This window comes from Cherax quadricarinatus, chromosome 13 (genome assembly GCF_038502225.1).
Source record: "Cherax quadricarinatus isolate ZL_2023a chromosome 13, ASM3850222v1, whole genome shotgun sequence".
NCBI classification, from domain to species: domain Eukaryota; kingdom Metazoa; phylum Arthropoda; class Malacostraca; order Decapoda; family Parastacidae; genus Cherax; species Cherax quadricarinatus.
This window is the reverse complement of record NC_091304.1, coordinates 6,707,848-6,726,095: the sequence shown is the minus strand read 5'-3', so window position 1 is coordinate 6,726,095 and position 18,248 is coordinate 6,707,848. Positions and strand designations below refer to the sequence as shown.

Below are 18,248 nucleotides of genomic sequence, written 5' to 3'. Positions count from 1 at the left end.
CCTACCGAAAAATTTCAGTATCTTTTGTTTATAAATCTTTCAGAAAATGTTTACGAAATATATATTTGAATATTCAAGAAAACTTTTAGCAATAAATGGAGGATTTATATAAGAGGTAAAGTCTGAATATATATATATATATATATATATATATATCTATATATCTATATATCTATATATATATTTGGGGTTGGGAGTTGACACAGATACTTTTTGCTGATGATACTGTGCTTATGGGAGATTCTAAATAAAAGTTGAAAGGTTAGTGGACGAGTTTGGGAGGGTGTGTAAAGGTAGAAAGTTGAAAGTGAAAATAGATAAGAGTAAGGTGATGAGGGTATCAAATGATTTAGATAAAGAAAAATTGGATATCACATTGGAGAGAGGGAGTATGGAAGAAGTGAATGTTTTCAGATATTTGGGAGTTGATGTGTCAGCGGATGGGTTTATGAAGGATGAGGTTAACCATAGAATTGATGAGGGAAAAAGGTGAGTGGTGCGTTGAGGTATATGTGGAGTCAAAAAACGTTATCAGTAGAGGAAAGAAGGGAATATATGAAAGTATAGTTTTACCAACACTCTTATATGGGTGTGAAGCTTGGGTGGTAAATGCAGCAGCGAGGAGACGGTTGGAGGCAGTGGAGATGTCCTGTCTAAGGGCAATGTGTGGTGTAAATATTATGCAGAAAATTCGAAGTGTGGAAATTAGGAGAAGGTGTGGAGTTAATAAAAGTATTAGTCAGAGGGCAGAAGAGTGGTTGTTTTGGTGATTTGGTCATTTAGAGAGAATGTTTCAAAGTAGATTGATATGGAGAGCGAATAAATCTGTAGGGGAAGGAGGGCTGGGTAGAGGTCATCCTCGAAAAGGGTGGAGGGAGCGGGAAAGGAGATTTTGTGGGCAAGGGATTTGGACTTCCAGCAAGCGTGCATGAGCGTGTTAGATAAGAATGAAGAGAAGTGTGTTTTGGGACCTGACGAGCTGTTGGAGTGTGAGCAGGGTAATATTTAGTGAAGGGATTCAGGGAAACGTTTATTTTTATACAGCCAGACTTGAGTATTGGAAATGGGAAATACAATGCCTGCACTTTAAAGGAGGGGTTTGGGATATTGGCAGTTTGGGGGGATATGTTGTATATCTTTATATATGCTTGTAGACTGTTGTAACTGCAAAAACTGATTATGTATGAGTGAGGTGAAAGTGTTGAATGATTACCTGGTTACCTGGAGGTTATTCCGGGGATCAACGTCCCCGCGGCCCGGTCCATGACCAGGCCTCCCGGTGGATCAGATCCTGATCAACCAGGCTGTTACTGCTGACCGAACGCAGTCCAACGTACGAGACACAGCCCGGGTGATCCGCCACTAACTTTAGGTATCTGTCCAGCTCTCTCTTGAAGGCAGCCAGGGGTTTATTGGTAATTCCCCTAATGCTTGATGGTAGGCTGTTGAACAGTCTTGGGCCCCGGACACTTATGGTGTTTTCTCTTAGTGTACCAATGGCGCCCCTACTTTTAATGGGGGGTATTTTGCATCGCCTGCCCAGTCTTTTACTTTCATATGGAGTGATTTCTGAGTGCAGATTCGGGACCATTCCTTTCAGGATTTTCCAAGTGTAGATTATGATATATCTCTCTCTCCTGCGTTCCAAAGAGTACAAGTCAAGTGCTTCCAAGCGTTACCAGTAGTTAAGGTGCTTGACAGAACTTATACGTGCAGTGAAGGATCTCTGTACACTCTCCTGATCTGCAATTTCACCTGCTTTGAATGGAGATGTTAATGTACAGCAGTATTCCAGCCTAGAGAGAACAAGTGATCTGAAAAGGATCATCATTGGCTTGGCATCTCTCGTTTTGAACGTTCTCATTATCCATCCTGTCATTTTCTTTGCACGTGCGATCGTGGCACTGTTGTGATCCTTGAAAGTGAGATCCTCAGACATTACTACTCCCTATTTTTCCGCTCTATTGTATGGCCAGAGTCTGTAGTATACTCTGTTCTAGTTATTATCTCCTCCAGTTTTCCATAACGGAGTAGTTGGAATTTGTCCTCATTGAACATCATATTGTTTACCGTTGCCCACTGGAAAACTTTGTTTATATCTTCTTGGAAGTTAACCGCGTCCTCAGCAGATGACAGCCTCATGCAGATCCTAGTATCATCCGCAAAGGATGATACGGTGCTGTGATGTATATCTCTGTCTATGTCTGATATGAGGATGAGGAATAAGATGGGGGCGAGTACTGTGCCTTGTGGAACAGAGCTCTTCACTATGGCAGCCTCCGATTTAACTCTGACCACTACTCTTTGTGTTCGATTTGTTAGGAAGTTGAAGATCCCAGTTATTCCTTTAGCACGTATTTCATGGGCTATTACGCCATGATCGCATTTGTCAAATGCTTTTGCAAAGTCTGTGTATATTACATTCTGATTTTCTTCCAGTGCATCCAAGGCCATATCATAATGATCCAGTAGTTGTGAGAGGCAGGAGCGACCTGCCCTGAACCCATGTTGCCCTAGATTGTGCAGATTTTGGGAATCCAGGTGATTTGCAATCCTGCTTCTTAGCACTCTTTCAAAGATTTTTATGATGTGGGACGTCAGAGCTATTGGTTTATAGTTCTTAGCTAATGCTTTGCTGCCACCTTTATGGAGTGGGGCTATATCAGTTGTTTTAAGTGACTGTGGAATTTCACCCATGTCCAAGCTCCTCCTCCATAGTGCACTTAGGGCACGTGAGAGGGGTTTCTTGCAGTTCTTAATAAATACAGAGTTCCACGAGTCTGGGCCCGGGGCTGAATGCATGGGCATGTTGTCAATGGCTTTTTCGAAGTCTATCGGATGATGAAAGTATTTTCTTACTGGATCACCTTGCCTCGGGGGGAGGAGGCCGACTTGTTGAAAAAAAAAATATATATACACACACACACATACATATATATATATATATATATATATATATATATATATATATATATATATATATATATATATATATATATATATATATATATATATATATATATATATATATATATATATATTATATATATATATATATATATATATGAAGACTTCAGGCTTAAAAATTAAAAAATAACGCTAAATTACCAATTACTAATGTAAGAATATGGGAAGGAATCCATAAAAAATTGAACATTTTGATCTTTGATAGGAACCAAAATAAAGAAAACGATATACAGTTTTTAGCGAATCATTACGAACTTACCCTGAGCGATATGCAACGGGAATCGTGACGAACTGTAACTAAATGAAGCTGTGACGCTGAACGCTAAATAATGGGGGGAGAGGGGGAATGGGGGGGGTGGAAAAAAGAGTGAAAATATACGACTTGAACCATGCAACGATACCTCTGTGAACGATATATTGTAACGATAACCAAAGAATAATAGCCGGGGAGATATAATGCCAGTCTCCGAGCGATTTACACTGAAAGATAGCGAAGAATAATGACTTTGAATACTCTTTACTCTCTCTCTCTCTCTCTATCTCTCCCTCTCTTTCCCAAATTTAAAAAAAAAAAACAGTAATGAAGCGCAATGAAAACGCAATCGAAATATATTGAAACGACTCGAACCTAACACACGGTAATGGAATTGTAGGATATTTTGTATTTATGGAATTGTGAGACATCTTTTACAATCACGGAATTGTAGCCTTTATGAAATTGTAGCAGAGATTTTTTGTTGCATTTATGGAATTATAGAACATTTTTTCAGTTAAATTATAGAACACCTGCTTTTTTTAAATTGAAATTGAAGAATTGATAAATTGAAAGATCATCTGTCAAGTTTGGATTTGTTGGATATTTCCCAGGAATGAAATTATACTTAGCAGCCGATTATATAGATCTTGATATAATTATTTAGGCTGTGTTATAACTATGTCGGTAACACCTGTCATTCTTGTCGGTAACAACTGCCATTCTTGTCGGTAACATCTGCCATTCTTGTCGGTAACACCTGCCATTCGTGTCGGTAACACCTGCCATTCTTGTCGGTAACACCTGCCATTCGTGTCGGTGACACCTGCCATTCTTGTCGGTAACACCTGCCATTCGTGTCGGTGACACCTGCCATTCTTGTCGGTAACACCTGCCATTCTTGTCGGTAACACCTGTCATTCGTGTCGGAAACACCTGCCATTCGTGTCGGTAACACCTGCCATTCTTGTCGGTAACACCTGCCATTCTTGTCGGTAACACCTGCCATTCTTGTCGGTAACACCTGCCATTCGTGTCGGTGACACCTGCCATTCTTGTCGGTGACACCTGCCATTCTTGTCGGTAACACCTGCCATTCGTGTCGGATGCACCTGCCATCCTTGTCGGTAACACCTGCCATACTTCTCGGTAACACCTGCCATTCTTGTCGACGACACTTGCCATCCTTGTTGACAACACCTGACATCCTTGTCAGCAACACATGCCATCCTTGTCGGCGACACCTGCCATCCTTGTCGACAACACCTATCACCCTTGTCGGCGACACCTGCCATCCTACATTAGGTCTACAGAGCTCACGGGCGAAATGTTTTTTGCTCTCTAATATCCAGCAAGCATGTGTGAGCGTGTTAGATAGGAGTGAATGGAGACAAATGGTTTTTAGGACTTGACGTGCTGTTGGAGTGCAAGCAAGGTAACATTTATGAAGGGATTCAGGCCGGACTCGAGTCCTGGAGATGGGAAGTACAGTGTCTGCACTCTGAAGGAGGGGTGTTAATGTTGCAGTTTTATAACTGTAGTGTAGGTACGCTTCTGGCAAAACAGTGATGGAGTGAATGATGGTGAAAGTTTTTCTTTTTTTCGGGTCACCCTGCCTTGGTGGGAGACGGACGATGTGTTGATAAAATTAATAAAAAATAATTTCGTGTTATCAGCAAATTTTACTAGTCAGTGTGAGAGAACGAGGAGGGAAGGAAGGGGAGAAGGGAGGGAAGGAAGAAGGGAGGGAAGGACGGCTGGGAGGGTGAGGAGGGAGGGAAGTAGTGAGGGGAGATGAGGGGAGGGAATACAGGGGAGAGACTGAGGGAACGGAGGGAGGGGAGGGAGGGAGGGTGGGAGGTAGGGAGGAGGGAGGGAGGGAGGGAGGAAGGGAGAGGAGAGAGGGAGAGGAAGGAGGGAGGGAAGAAGGTAGGCAGGGGGAGGGAGGGAGGAGGAAAGGAGGGAAGGTAGGAGGGGCCAGGAGCTATCACACACACCGCCATTACAACAAAAATCACGACCATTTCAGAACCTCGTTGGAAAAAATCTTCTCGTTGTTGTAATAACGGAACATTGTCAGAATTTCTGCCCTCCAGCATTTTTTTTTTTTTTGAGAGGGAGGGTGAGGGAGGGTGAGGGAGGGAGAGAGAAGGAGGGTGAAGGAGGGTGAGGGAGGGAGAGAGAAGGAGGGTGAAGGAGGGTGAGGGAGGGAGAGAGAAGGAGGGTGAAGGAGGGCGAGGGAGGGAGAGAGAAGGAGGGCGAAGGAGGGTGAGGGAGGGAGAGAGAAGGAGGGTGAAGGAGGGTGAGGGAGGGAGAGAGAAGGAGGGTGAGGGAGGGGATGAAAAGCAGGAAGGTATGAAAGGAGATGGAAGACAGGGGCATAATGAAGTCATAGTGTGTGTGTATGTATGTCTGTGTCTATGTATACGTGCGTATGCATGCGAGTATGTAGACGTTTGTGCATACAGAATACATATATGTGTATATACAGAACGTACTATTATTATTATTATTATTATTATTATTATTATTATTATTATTATTATTATTATTATTATTATTATTATTATTATTATTATTATTATTTTTATTATTATTATTATTATAATCAGACACCCTGGACAATAGTGATCAGGTGAACATTTAAAGTAGAGGAATAAACGAGAGTTTTCTCCAACACATTGATGCAAATTTAAAAAAATAATCATTTTTAACCTCTTGTTAAATCAAGTTATTAATTGCCTAGATGGCGTTACTTTGTTAAGTGGCTTGTTAATGTTACCTGGTTAATAATTAAGTGGCTTGTTAATGTTACCTGGTTAATAATTAAGTGGCTTGTTAATGTTACCTGGTTAATTAAGTGGCTTGTTAATGTTACCTGGTTAATAATTAAGTGGCTTGTTAATGTTACCTGGTTAATTAAGTGGCTTGTTAATGTTACCTGGTTAATAATTAAGTGGCTTGTTAATGTTACCTGGTTAATAATTAAGTGGCTTGTTAATGTTACCTGGTTAATAATTAAGTGGCTTGTTAATGTTACCTGGTTAATAATTAAGTGGCTTGTTAATGTTACCTGGTTAATAATTAAGTGGCTTGTTAATGTTACCTGGTTAATTAAGTGGCTTGTTAATGTTACCTGGTTAATAATTAAGTGGCTTGTTAATGTTACCTGGTTAATAATTAAGTGGCTTGTTAATGTTACCTGGTTAATAATTAAGTGGCTTGTTAATGTTACCTGGTTAATAATTAAGTGGCTTGTTAATGTTACCTGGTTAATTAAGTGGCTTGTTAATGTTACCTGGTTAATTTAGTGTTTAGCTAATGTTATTTGTCTAATTACGAGAGAGAGAGAGAGAGAGAGAGAGAGAAATGTGAGAGTTTCACTCAATAATTTGATATAACTCTCAACTGTATAATTTTCGTTTTAACATCATAAGATTATATCTCTCTCTCTCTCTCTCTCTCTCTCTCTCTCTCTCTCTCTCTCTCTCTCTCTCTCTCTCTCTCTCTTATTTCTTTCTTCTTACCCCATTGTCATCACACTCCTGTTCTCCCCTTCTTCATTGCTTTTATCACTATTTCCTCTCATTATCCAATCATTCTTTTATTATCGCCCTCTTCTCCCTCTCATCTGGTCTCCGTTGTAGCACTCTCATCGCCTTGTCCTCCTCTCACTCAATTACTCTCCCTCATTCTCTATATTACATTCTCCTCTCTCTCTCTCTCTCTCTCTCTCTCTCTCTCTCTCTCTCTCTCTCTCTCTCTCTCTCTCTCTCTCTCTCTCTCTCTCTCTCTCTCTCTCTCTCTCTCTCTCTCTCTCTCTCCCTACGAGAGCTAACTCACTCTAAAGCAAATATTACTTCCATTTAAAATTTCATTATGACAACACTCTTCCTCTCTGCACTACCGTCTATTATTATTATTATTATTATTATTATTATTATTATTATTATTATTATTACTACTACTACTACTACTACTACTACTACTACTACTACTACTACTACTACTACTACTACTACTACTACTACTACTCTATTACCACTAATATTATTAATATTAATATCATTATTATTATTACTATTATTTTAATTATTATTTTATTATTATGTTAAGTGCTCAAAGCTGGTATATAGCCACTCTGTTGACTGTGTTAACAACACAGTCAACATTCCTGTTAAGGTCAGTGAAACAGTGACCTTAACAGGATTGGATGCAATTTAATTTGGCTGTGACAATGAACACTGGAACGAACTAGGGAATTTCACTAGACCGTAGTACTGACCACGAGACCCACTGAACACTGAACACTGAACACTGTTGGTGTTCCCACAACGTATACATCACATAGAATAGTGTAGCAGCAAACTGCTAGTGTTCCCACAATGTAACTATCATATGGAATAGTGTAGCAGCACACTACTGGTGTTATTACAACGTAACTATTATAAAGAATAGGATAGCGTTCCAAATTATTATAATTAGATATTATGTATCTCTTTCCCCCTCTTCCTTCTCCTTCTCTTATCATTCTTCCTTCTGATCCCTTTCTCTTCCTCCTCCTCCTCCTTACCACTACTTTCCTAGGTTACACCGGTATTTCTAATACCTCTTTCTAATCCTTTCGCACTTGCTACTTGACAATGGTCCAGAACGGACCGAAATCTCGCCTAGATATCGTTTTCAGTTCTTGGTGACAATGGCGTAAGGTGACACCTGGTAATTCGTAGACACGTTTCGCTCATAATGAGACTTTATTGCCCACAGTGGGGCTTTATTACCCACAGTGGGGCTTTATTACCCACAGTGGGGCTTTATTACCCACAGTGGGGCTTTATTACCCACAGTGGGGCTTTACCTCGCATAGATATATCACTTACAGGATATATTACTTATTTTTTTATATTAACTGCGCGGTTATTAAAGTTTTACTGTGAATAAAATGTTGCGAAAGAGAGTACAAAAAAAAAACTTTCAATTTTCTTACGTGTCTAAATTAGTCATGATTATCTGTGTATTGTTGCATCCTGGTGAACAATTTTAGGCTTTGAGTCTAACCGTTGTCTCTCTCTCTCTCTCTCCCCGGCGACAGGTGGGGGACGGTCCCAAGCACTCCCTGGGGAGAGGGGTGATGCCAGCCCTCAACCTGGCCGTGAAACATGTCAACGAACACCCCACCGTCCTCAGGAACTACAAGCTTCATGTCATCTGGAACGACACTCAGGTAAGCTGCTCTCCCTGTGTGCCTCCACCGGGCGGCCGACTGGTCTCGCGTTGCCTCTGGATCTCCTTTTCCAGGACGGCCAGAGTGCTTCATCGGACTTGAATGATTGTATATACTTGGTATACAGTACCGATAAAATGAAGAATTAGACACATGTGCAGCATCTGGGTACTTTTATTCCCATATGTTGCACATGTGTCTAATTCTTCATTCGTGAAGAGTGGCTTGGATTTATGAGGAGTTAAAAGGACTTGGGAATACTTGTTTGTCTTGTGTGACGGGACTGGTACATACCTTATTAATGGTATACAATATCCACAAGATGATAAATAAAATATATGTGCAACACTCGGGTGTCTTTACTGACGTAACGTTTCACCTGAGCAGCAGACCTCATCAGTCGAATACAAGAGAATAAAACACTGGAGACAGCAGTAGTAGTTGTAGTAACAGAAGCAGTAGTAGCTGCTGTTGTTTTGACTAGATCAGTCCCTCACTTTTGCTAGGTGGTAGTCAGTCCCTTTAGTCTGAAGTCAAGACACGTTGAGGACTTGTTCTGGATCTCCGTGGCCTGGTTGGCCTTGTTCTTACTCTTCGTGTCTACTTCCGAAGAAGTTGAGTGGCCGTTTGCACTTATGGGATTGGTAATGTTGTGAGATATATTGTGCGCTGCGTGGGACATGTTGACTGGTGTGGGAGAATGATTTTGCAATTTTAGGCCTTATTGTGTGGTGGTTTATGTAGGAGATTGGTCTTTCTGTGTGAGTGGGCTTTTGTATGGAGAGGATGGAATATTTTGGCCCCCCATAGGAGACTGATCAGGCTTACTGGACCCTATTTTGGTAAGGTTAGGTTAGGTAAGGTTAGTCAGGAAACAGGACAAATTTTGTGAAGGTTGGAATATTCTGCTTCATGTAAGTTTATTTAGGCACAGGTATACACAAATAGTTTCATGGCCCACAAAATCGTCATAACATGATCACAAACTAACCATGGTACAGGTGGTGTTTGAACCTATGGCGAGTGAATCGTAACACTCCAGAACAGTGCGTAAACCGAGTGGCTTACTCACTGTCCTGGAGTTTTACGATTCACTTCCCATGCGTTCAAATCCTACCCGCACTGTGGCTGATAAGTACAATTATCGTAGTGTAAATTACCGAGAATAACCCTAAAAAGTCTGACAAAGTCACTTGTTACCTTTGAGGTCGTTAGAGGTCGTGTTGTTTGGCATTATATTAAACAAATTTATCAATTATTCAGGAGATATTTTTTTAAACGTTCTCGTGAGACTATTTAGTTTTTTCGAGAAAATTAATTAATTTCATTGGATTTTTAAGGAACCGAAAATTTTTAACATTTGCATATAACGTTCTTGTCTCGTTCTTATGTATATATACGCACACACACACACACACACACACACACACACACACACACACACACACACACACACACACACACACACACACACACACACACACACACACAGGAGGAGGAGAGTGGTGGAGCACCTGGAACTGAACAAGAGTATAAATGCCAACCAGCACGGATTCACGGAGGCAAATCCTGTGTCAAACAAACCTTCTAGTTTTATGATAAAATAACAGAAGTAAGACACGAGAGAGGGGGTGGGTTGATTGCATCTTCTTGAACTGCAAGAAGGCCTTTGGACACAGTTCCTCACAAGAGATTAGTGCAGAAGCTAGAGCATCAGGCGCATATAACAGGAAGGGCACTGCAATGGATCAGAGAATACCTGACAGGAGGCAACAACGAGTCATGGTACGTAATGATGTATCACAGGTGGGCACCTGTGACGAGCAGAGGGTCCCACAGAAGTCAGTCCTAGGACCAGTGCTATTTTTGGTATATGTGAACGACATGACGGAAGGGTTAGACTCAGAAGTGTCCCTGTTTGCAGATGATGTGAATTAATGAGGAGAATTAAATCTGATGAGGACCAGGCAGGACTTCAAAGGGCCTGGACAGACTGGACACCTGGTCCAGCAAATGGCTTCTCGAATTTAATCCTGCCAAATGCAAAGTCATGAAGAATATAGGGAAGGGCACAGAAGACCACAGACAGAGTATAGGCTAGGTGGCCAAAGACTGCAAACCTCACTCAGGAAAGATCTTGGGGTGAGTATAACACCGAGCATGTCTCCGGAAGCACACATCAATCAGACAACTGCTGCAGCATATGGGCGCCTGGCAAACCTGAGAACAGCATTCCGATACCTTAGTAAGGAATCGATCAAGACACTGTACACCGTGTATGTCAGGCCCATACTGGAGTATGCAGCACCTGTTTGGAACCCGCACTTGATAAAGCACGTCAAGAAACTAGAGAAAGTACAAAGGTTTGCCACAAGGTTAGTTCCAGAGCTAAGGGGAATGTCCTATGAAGAAAGATTAAGGGAAATCGGCCTGACGACACTGGAGGACAGTAGGGTCAGGGGAGACATGATAACGACATATAAAATACTGCGTGGAATAGACAAGGTGGACAAAGACAGGATGTTCCAGGGAGGGGACACAGAAACAAGAGGCCACAATTGGAAGTTGAATACACAAATGAGTCAGAGAGATATTAGGAAGTATTTCTTCAGTCATAGAGTTGTAAGGCAGTGGAATAGCCTTGAAAATGACGTAGTGGAGGCAGGAACCATACACAGTTTTAAGACGAGGTTTGATAAAGCTCATGGGAGCAGGGGAGAGAGAGGGCCTAGTAGCAAGCCTGGTGAAGAGGCGGGGCCAGGAGCTAAGACTCGACCCTGCAACCACAAATAGGTGAGTACAAATAGGTGAGTACAAATAGGTGAGTACACACACACACACACATATATATATATATATATATATATATATATATATATATATATATATATATATATATATATATATATTCTGGGAATATTTTCTAAGTGTTGCACAAGTGTGTTATTCAACATTTTGTGCAGAAAGATAACTTATCATAATTTTAAGTAAAGCTTGCTGTTTTATGTACATTTTAAAGGAAAAACTGAACAAGATCTTAATAATGTGATGCTTCAGTGAGGGATCAAACACCGTCACGCGTGCGAACACTGTCATCTGGAGTGCGTTCCGAGTTTCATTCCACGTTCAGATTGGAGGTTCATCGGCGCCCTGTTCTGAACCTTTCTATCGTTCTACGCTTCCTGTCTCCACGGGGCCTGATCATGAACCGGGCCGCGGGGCGTTCAACCCCGCGGCCCGGTTCATGATCAGAAATATACCTGGAGGAGTATACCCTCCAGGTATACTCCTCCAGTTAAGACAATAATTCACCTGTCTCCTCATTAAGGCTGCAGTTTACCTGTGCACTCGTATGAAAAATACTGTCAGCCCTAAAATCGGGTGTAAAATGATTTCTTAGTAGATATACACTGAGAGGTATGCTCTCTCGGTGTATATATTCTGTGTACTATACGCCTCTCGGAGTGTATACAATGAGATGTGCACTTTTCTGAGAATATACACTGAGAGATCGAATTACGTAGGTGAATATATCTGAATTGATACATACGCTTCGGTGAATATACCCTCAGAGATATACACATAGCTGTGTATATGCATTTAGAGATATATAAACACACGGGGAGAAACAAAAAACTGATGAGAAAGGGAAGGAAGAAAGAAGGGGAGGAGGGAAGGAGGAAGAGGAAGAAGAAGAAGGGGAGGAGGAGAAGGAAGAGGCGAAATGGAGGAGGAGGAGGAGAAGGAGGAAGAGAAGAAGGAGGAGGAAGAGGAGGAAGAGAAGCAGGAGATGAAGAGGAGGAAGAAGATAAAGAAAGAAGTAAAGAAAGAAAAAAGTAGTGTAAAAAGAGGCAAAAGAGGAACAGAGAGAAAGGACAGAGGAAAATCAAGAGGAAAGTCTAAAGAGGGGAGAGGGAAACAGAAAGATAGAAGAAGGGGAAATAAGGGAGAAAATGAGATGAAAGAAGGGTGGTGAGAAGAGAAGGAGAGAGAAATAGAAAGAAGAGAGAAACGGAATGGAAAAGAGCAAAAGGGAAAGAAGATAGGAAAGGAAAGAGGAAGAGAGGAAGTGAAGAAGAATAAAAGGGGAAGCAAGAGGAGAGAAAGATGACAGTTGAGAAACTACGAGTGGGAGAAACTGTGTAAATTGGCTCTAACATTCTCTTGCACTTTATGTTGGTGATTTATGTGTGTGTGTGTGTGTGTGTGTGTGTGTGTGTGTGTGTGTGTGTGTGTGTGTGTGTACTCACCTAGTTCTCACCTAGTTGAGGTTGCGGGGGTCGAGTCCGAGCTCCTGGCCCCGCCTCTTCACTGATCGCTACTAGGTCACTCTCCCCGAGCCGTGAGCTTTATCATACCTCTACTTAAAGCTATGTATGGATCCTGCCTCCACTACATCGCTTCCCAAACTATTCCACTTACTGACTACTCTGTGGCTGAAGAAATACTTCCTAACATCCCTGTGATTCATCTGTGTCTTTAGCTTCCAACTGTGTCCCCTTGTTACTGTGTCCAATCTCTGGAACATCCTGTCTTTGTCCACCTTGTCAATTCCCCTCAGTATTTTGTATGTCGTTATCATGTCCCCCCTATCTCTCCTGTCCTCCAGTGTCGTCAGGTTGATTTCCCTTAACCTCTCCTCGTAGGACATACCTCTTAGCTCTGGGACTAGTCTTGTTGCAAACCTTTGCACTTTCTCTAGTTTCTTTACGTGCTTGGCTAGGTGTGGGTTCCAAACTGGTGCCGCATACTCCAATATGGGCCTAACGTATACGGTGTACAGGGTCCTGAACGATTCCTTATTAAGATGTCGGAATGCTGTTCTGAGGTTTGCTAGGCGCCCATATGCTGCAGCAGTTATTTGGTTGATGTGCGCTTCAGGAGATGTGCCTGGTGTTATACTCACCCCAAGATCTTTTTCCTTGAGTGAGGTTTGTAGTCTCTGACCCCCTAGACTGTACTCCGTCTGCGGCCTTCTTTGCCCTTCCCCAATCTTCATGACTTTGCACTTGGTGGGATTGAACTCCAGGAGCCAATTGCTGGACCAGGTCTGCAGCCTGTCCAGATCCCTTTGTAGTTCTGCCTGGTCTTCGATCGAGTGTATTCTTCTCATCAACTTCACGTCATCTGCAAACAGGGACACCTCAGAGTCTATTCCTTCCGTCATGTCGTTCACAAATATCAGAAACAGCACTGGTCCTAGGACTGACCCCTGCGGGACCCCGCTGGTCACAGGTGCCCACTCTGACACCTCGCCACGTACCATGACTCGCTGCTGTCTTCCTGACAAGTATTCCCTGATCCATTGTAGTGCCTTCCCTGTTATCCCTGCTTGGTCCTCCAGTTTTTGCACCAATCTCTTGTGTGGAACTGTGTCAAACGCCTTCTTGCAGTCCAAGAAAATGCAATCCACCCACCCCTCTCTCTCTTGTCTTACTGCTGTCACCATGTCATAGAACTCCAGTAGATTTGTGACACAGGATTTCCCGTCCCTGAAACCATGCTGGCTGCTGTTGATGAGATCATTCCTTTCTAGGTGTTCCACCACTCTTCTCCTGATAATCTTCTCCATGATTTTGCATACTATACATGTCAGTGACACTGGTCTGTAGTTTAGTGCTTCATGTCTGTCTCCTTTTTTAAAGATTGGGACTACATTTGCTGTCTTCCATGCCTCAGGCAATCTCCCTGTTTCGATAGATGTATTGAATATTGTTGTTAGGGGTACACATAGCGCCTCTGCTCCCTCTCTCAATACCCATGGGGAGATGTTATCTGGCCCCATTGCCTTTGAGGTATCTAGCTCACTCAGAAGCCTCTTCACTTCTTCCTCGGTTGTGTGCACTGTGTCCAGCACTTGGTGGTGTGCCCCACCTCTCCGTCTTTCTGGAGTCCCTTCTGTCTCCTCTGTGAACACTTCTTTGAATCTCTTGTTGAGTTCTTCACATACTTCACGGTCATTTCCTGTTGTCTCTCCTCCTTCCTTCCTTAGCCTGATTACCTGGTCCTTGACTGTTGTTTTCCTCCTGATGTGGCTGTACAACAGTTTCGGGTCAGATTTGGCTTTCGCTGCTATGTCATTTTCATATTGTCTTTGGGCCTCCCTTCTTATCTGTGCATATTCGTTTCTGGCTCTACGACTGTTCTCCTTATTCTCCTGGGTGTGTGTGTGTGTGTGTGTGTGTGTGTGTGTGTGTGTGTGTGTGTGTGCGTGCGTCTGTGTGTATCTTTTCATGTTAATTTTTGTGCGTTCGTGTATATGTTTATATTAACCCTGAATCCATGCGAACAAAGACAACAAAGAATGCGTCTTGCGGCAACATTTCGCTCAAGGCTACGTTCAGCGAAACGTTGGACGAATAGTCCCTGTCAAGAAGGCACCTGTGTTCTTGGCAGGGAAGGGAGCCTGACACCGTGCTCAGTGTGTAGAATAGAGGGGTGTCTGTGGTTTATAACTGGTTAGGTTAGTGATCCATGTCCAGTCATTATGGAATCCAGACTAGAAGCCTGCCACCTTATACCTAGTTACGTAAATTAATTGTACGTACCTCCATTCTCACATGGGCAGTGCGTGTTGCCGGTTGCACTGTAGATCTCTGGTGGTGGGATGTGCCAAGACCTCCACACACAGTCTTTCCCGTGGTACAAGGGACGCGCATTTAAAATACACTCGAGGTACTTAGGTGGAGGGTTGATAAGCCATGATGCCCCCGAGATACCTGTATCAGTCAAGTGTAACCGTCTAGTACACTAGAGAGATATCTTTTATCGTGGTGAAATGTCTCTAATTCGGGTTGACATGTGTTATCGAATAGTTCTTCCCTGCAAGTACGGTAGGGAAGGTCACCGTGTTGTTCTCACTGGGTTTTTTCGTGATTGAAGGTAGGTACAGCCTGCTGGCTGGTCAGGGCACTCAAACTGGTAGAAGTGCCTACTGTATATTAGCGTAGGTAGTGAGAGACAGTGTAATTACTAACCTAAATTAATCGGTCTAAATATAACTTGTCTTAAATCCGCATAAGTAGTAGTGTCTAGTATATTAGCCTATGCAGGATTAGTTACTATATTTAGTCTTACAAATTAAGAATATATAGATATGCGGGACCCCCCTCTCCAATTAAGGTGGGGCTGCTCGTCCCCCCTCCTTTCCCCATAACTTAGGGAGAGTTTGCAACAGTCTGGACAAATCTGAGTTACGTGATTTGCCACACATGGTATCGCCTTCAACTGCTCCAGTTTCCACCTCACTACCTTAAACAGTATGGGAAAAATATTTGTTGCTTTATATTTCCGTTGTTAAGTCTCCAAGTTGTGACTTGACAATGGTTTACGAGTCACAGCTCGACTCTCCTGTTTGTGAAGTGCAAGTTGATTTGTCTCCGACACACACACACAAACACACACAAACACACACACACACACACACACACACACACACACACACACACACACACACACACACACACACACACACACACACACACACATACACAAACACACAGTTATTAAGCCAGAAAATTTAATCCTGTAACACAAACACAATTACTGGAAGGCGCCTGAGGTAACAAAAAAATAAAAAAGCAGGAATCATCTCTATAAGGCCCAAATCATTGATTCAGAGTAAAGGATTTTCGACTGTCTGAATGAAGATGCTAAAGCACGGTCTAAGCGCTCAAGATACAAGAAGGAAAAGGGAAACTACCAAATATATATATATATATATATATATATATATATATATATATATATATATATATATATATATATATATATATATATATATATATATATATATATATATATATATATATATATATATATATATATGTCGTGCCGAATAGGCAGAACTTGCGATCTTGGCTTAAATAGCAACGTTCATCTTGCCATATAGGACAAGTGAAAATTTGTGTATGCAATAATTTCGCCAAAATCATTCTGAACCTAACGAAAAAAATATATTTCACTGTGTTTGTTGAGTATTAAATTATTGTAAACAAATCTAAAATATATTTAGTTGGGTTAGGCTAAAATAAATTGTTCGTGTAATAATAAGGTTAGGTAAGTTTTCTAAGATACTTTTGGTGCAAAATTAAAAAATTTTACATTAACATTAATGAAAAAAATATATCTTTAAACGTTTAAGAGAAAATTTTAGAAAGGACTTAATTTTAAATGAGTTCTTGCTAATTGACCAGTTTTACATATTCGGCACGATATATATATATATATATATATATATATATATATATATATATATATATATATATATATATATATATATATATATATATATACACTTATACACTCTATTATATTAATTAAATCTTTGGATTTTATTTATGATTCTGGGAGATATTGAAGGTTCTAGGACACTTTTTTTTATCAAAGTCATATCCAAAATATATGATTCAAAATATCTAAAGTGGATACAAAGAAAAAACAAAATCTTGTTGATTTTTAGGCCAGAGAAAATTAAAAAAAAAATTCTAAGCATCAAATGTATTTTTCTTTTTCGAAATTATTAAGAGAGGACAAATTCAAGGGAAGAGAAAGGAGAAACGGGGAAGAGTGGTGAAGGAGGGAGGGAGCGAGAGAGGAGATGCAAGGGAGAGGTAGAGACGGAGACTGGATAAACGGGAAAATCAGAGATGATAATTAAGAGAGAGACAGAAATCAAAACAGGTGTAAAGAATAATATGAAGAGAGTGAGAAAGAGAAAGATAGATAGAGAGAAATAGATAGATAAAGATAGAGAGAGAGAGAGAGAGAGAGAGAGAGAGAGAGAGAGAGAGAGAGAGAGAGAGAGAGAGAGAGAGAGAGAGAGAGAGAGAGAGTCAAATAAAGACAGACAGAAACTGTATGAGAATCATCTAGCATAAAAATGAGACAATTAAATGAAACTTCATCCTGTCCCGTACTTGTATGTCTCATAACAATAAAAATGCTTTCAAATGAGCTGATGTAGGTAACAGCTCTTAGCTTGCCAATAAAGTTAGGAATCCTTAACCTGTAAATAGCTTGTCAATAAAGTTAGGAATCCTTAACCTGTAAATAGCTTGTCAATAAAGTTAGGAATCCTTAACCTGTAAATAGCTTGTCAATAAAGTTAGGAATCCTTAACCTGTAAATAGCTTGTCAATAAAGGTAGGAATGCTTAACTTAACCTTGTCAAACCCTGTGTAAAAAGAGAGAGAGAGAGGGGGGGGAGAAGGAAAAATGCGATATATGAGAGGAATCGGAAAGCGGCGATAAGCTCTAACGGATGGTAGGAAGAGAGGGGGAAGCGAAAGATGATGAAAGATAGGATTAAAAGTAAATACAAGAGCAAGAGATAAGAGGAATAAATGAGAGAGAGCGAGAGAGAGAGAGAGAGAGAGAGAGAGAGAGAGAGAGAGAGAGAGAGAGAGAGAGAGAGAGAGAGAGAGAGAGAGAGAGAGAGACAGACAGAGTGTTCATGCCCAGCACATAGATGTTGCCACCGCTACTCATCTTGAAATGATGTTCTTCAAGCTCTGTATAAACACTAGTACCTCCGTACTAGCATGTGCAATGTACAGACCTCAGTGGCAACATGCAGACCCTATCAACTTCCTAATGGAAAATATTGACTCCCTTCTGCTACAACACAACTGTCAACATATCATAATTGTTGGTGACCTCAACCAACTCCTTATACAGAGGGACTTTGATGACCTTCTTGCGGTATTTGACATGAGAAACTTTGTTGATTTCCCTACTCACATCTCTGGCTCCTCCCTTGACCCAGTAGTGAGTGATGTGGCAGAAGGTATAGTCACTTGTCAA

General features: G+C 41.3%; 1 protein-coding gene and 1 long non-coding RNA gene across 8 annotated transcripts in view; one reads left to right on the top strand and one right to left on the bottom strand.

Moving 5' to 3' along the window:
* Positions 1-15,095, bottom strand: part of LOC138852628 (uncharacterized) — a 137,726-nt gene extending 122,631 nt beyond the window's left edge. Inside the window, exon 1 of the long non-coding RNA XR_011391922.1 lies at positions 14,993-15,095. This is a non-coding gene — a long non-coding RNA (uncharacterized lncRNA). The remainder of the gene's footprint in view (positions 1-14,992) is intronic.
* LOC128688501 (uncharacterized) overlaps positions 1-18,248 on the top strand; it is a 784,466-nt gene that overhangs the window by 182,800 nt on the left and 583,418 nt on the right. For all 7 annotated transcript variants that reach the window (XM_070084425.1, XM_070084432.1, XM_070084431.1 and 4 more), the window contains one exon: positions 8,313-8,444. In XM_070084425.1, coding sequence (XP_069940526.1) covers positions 8,313-8,444 — 132 coding nt within the window. The remainder of the gene's footprint in view (positions 1-8,312; positions 8,445-18,248) is intronic.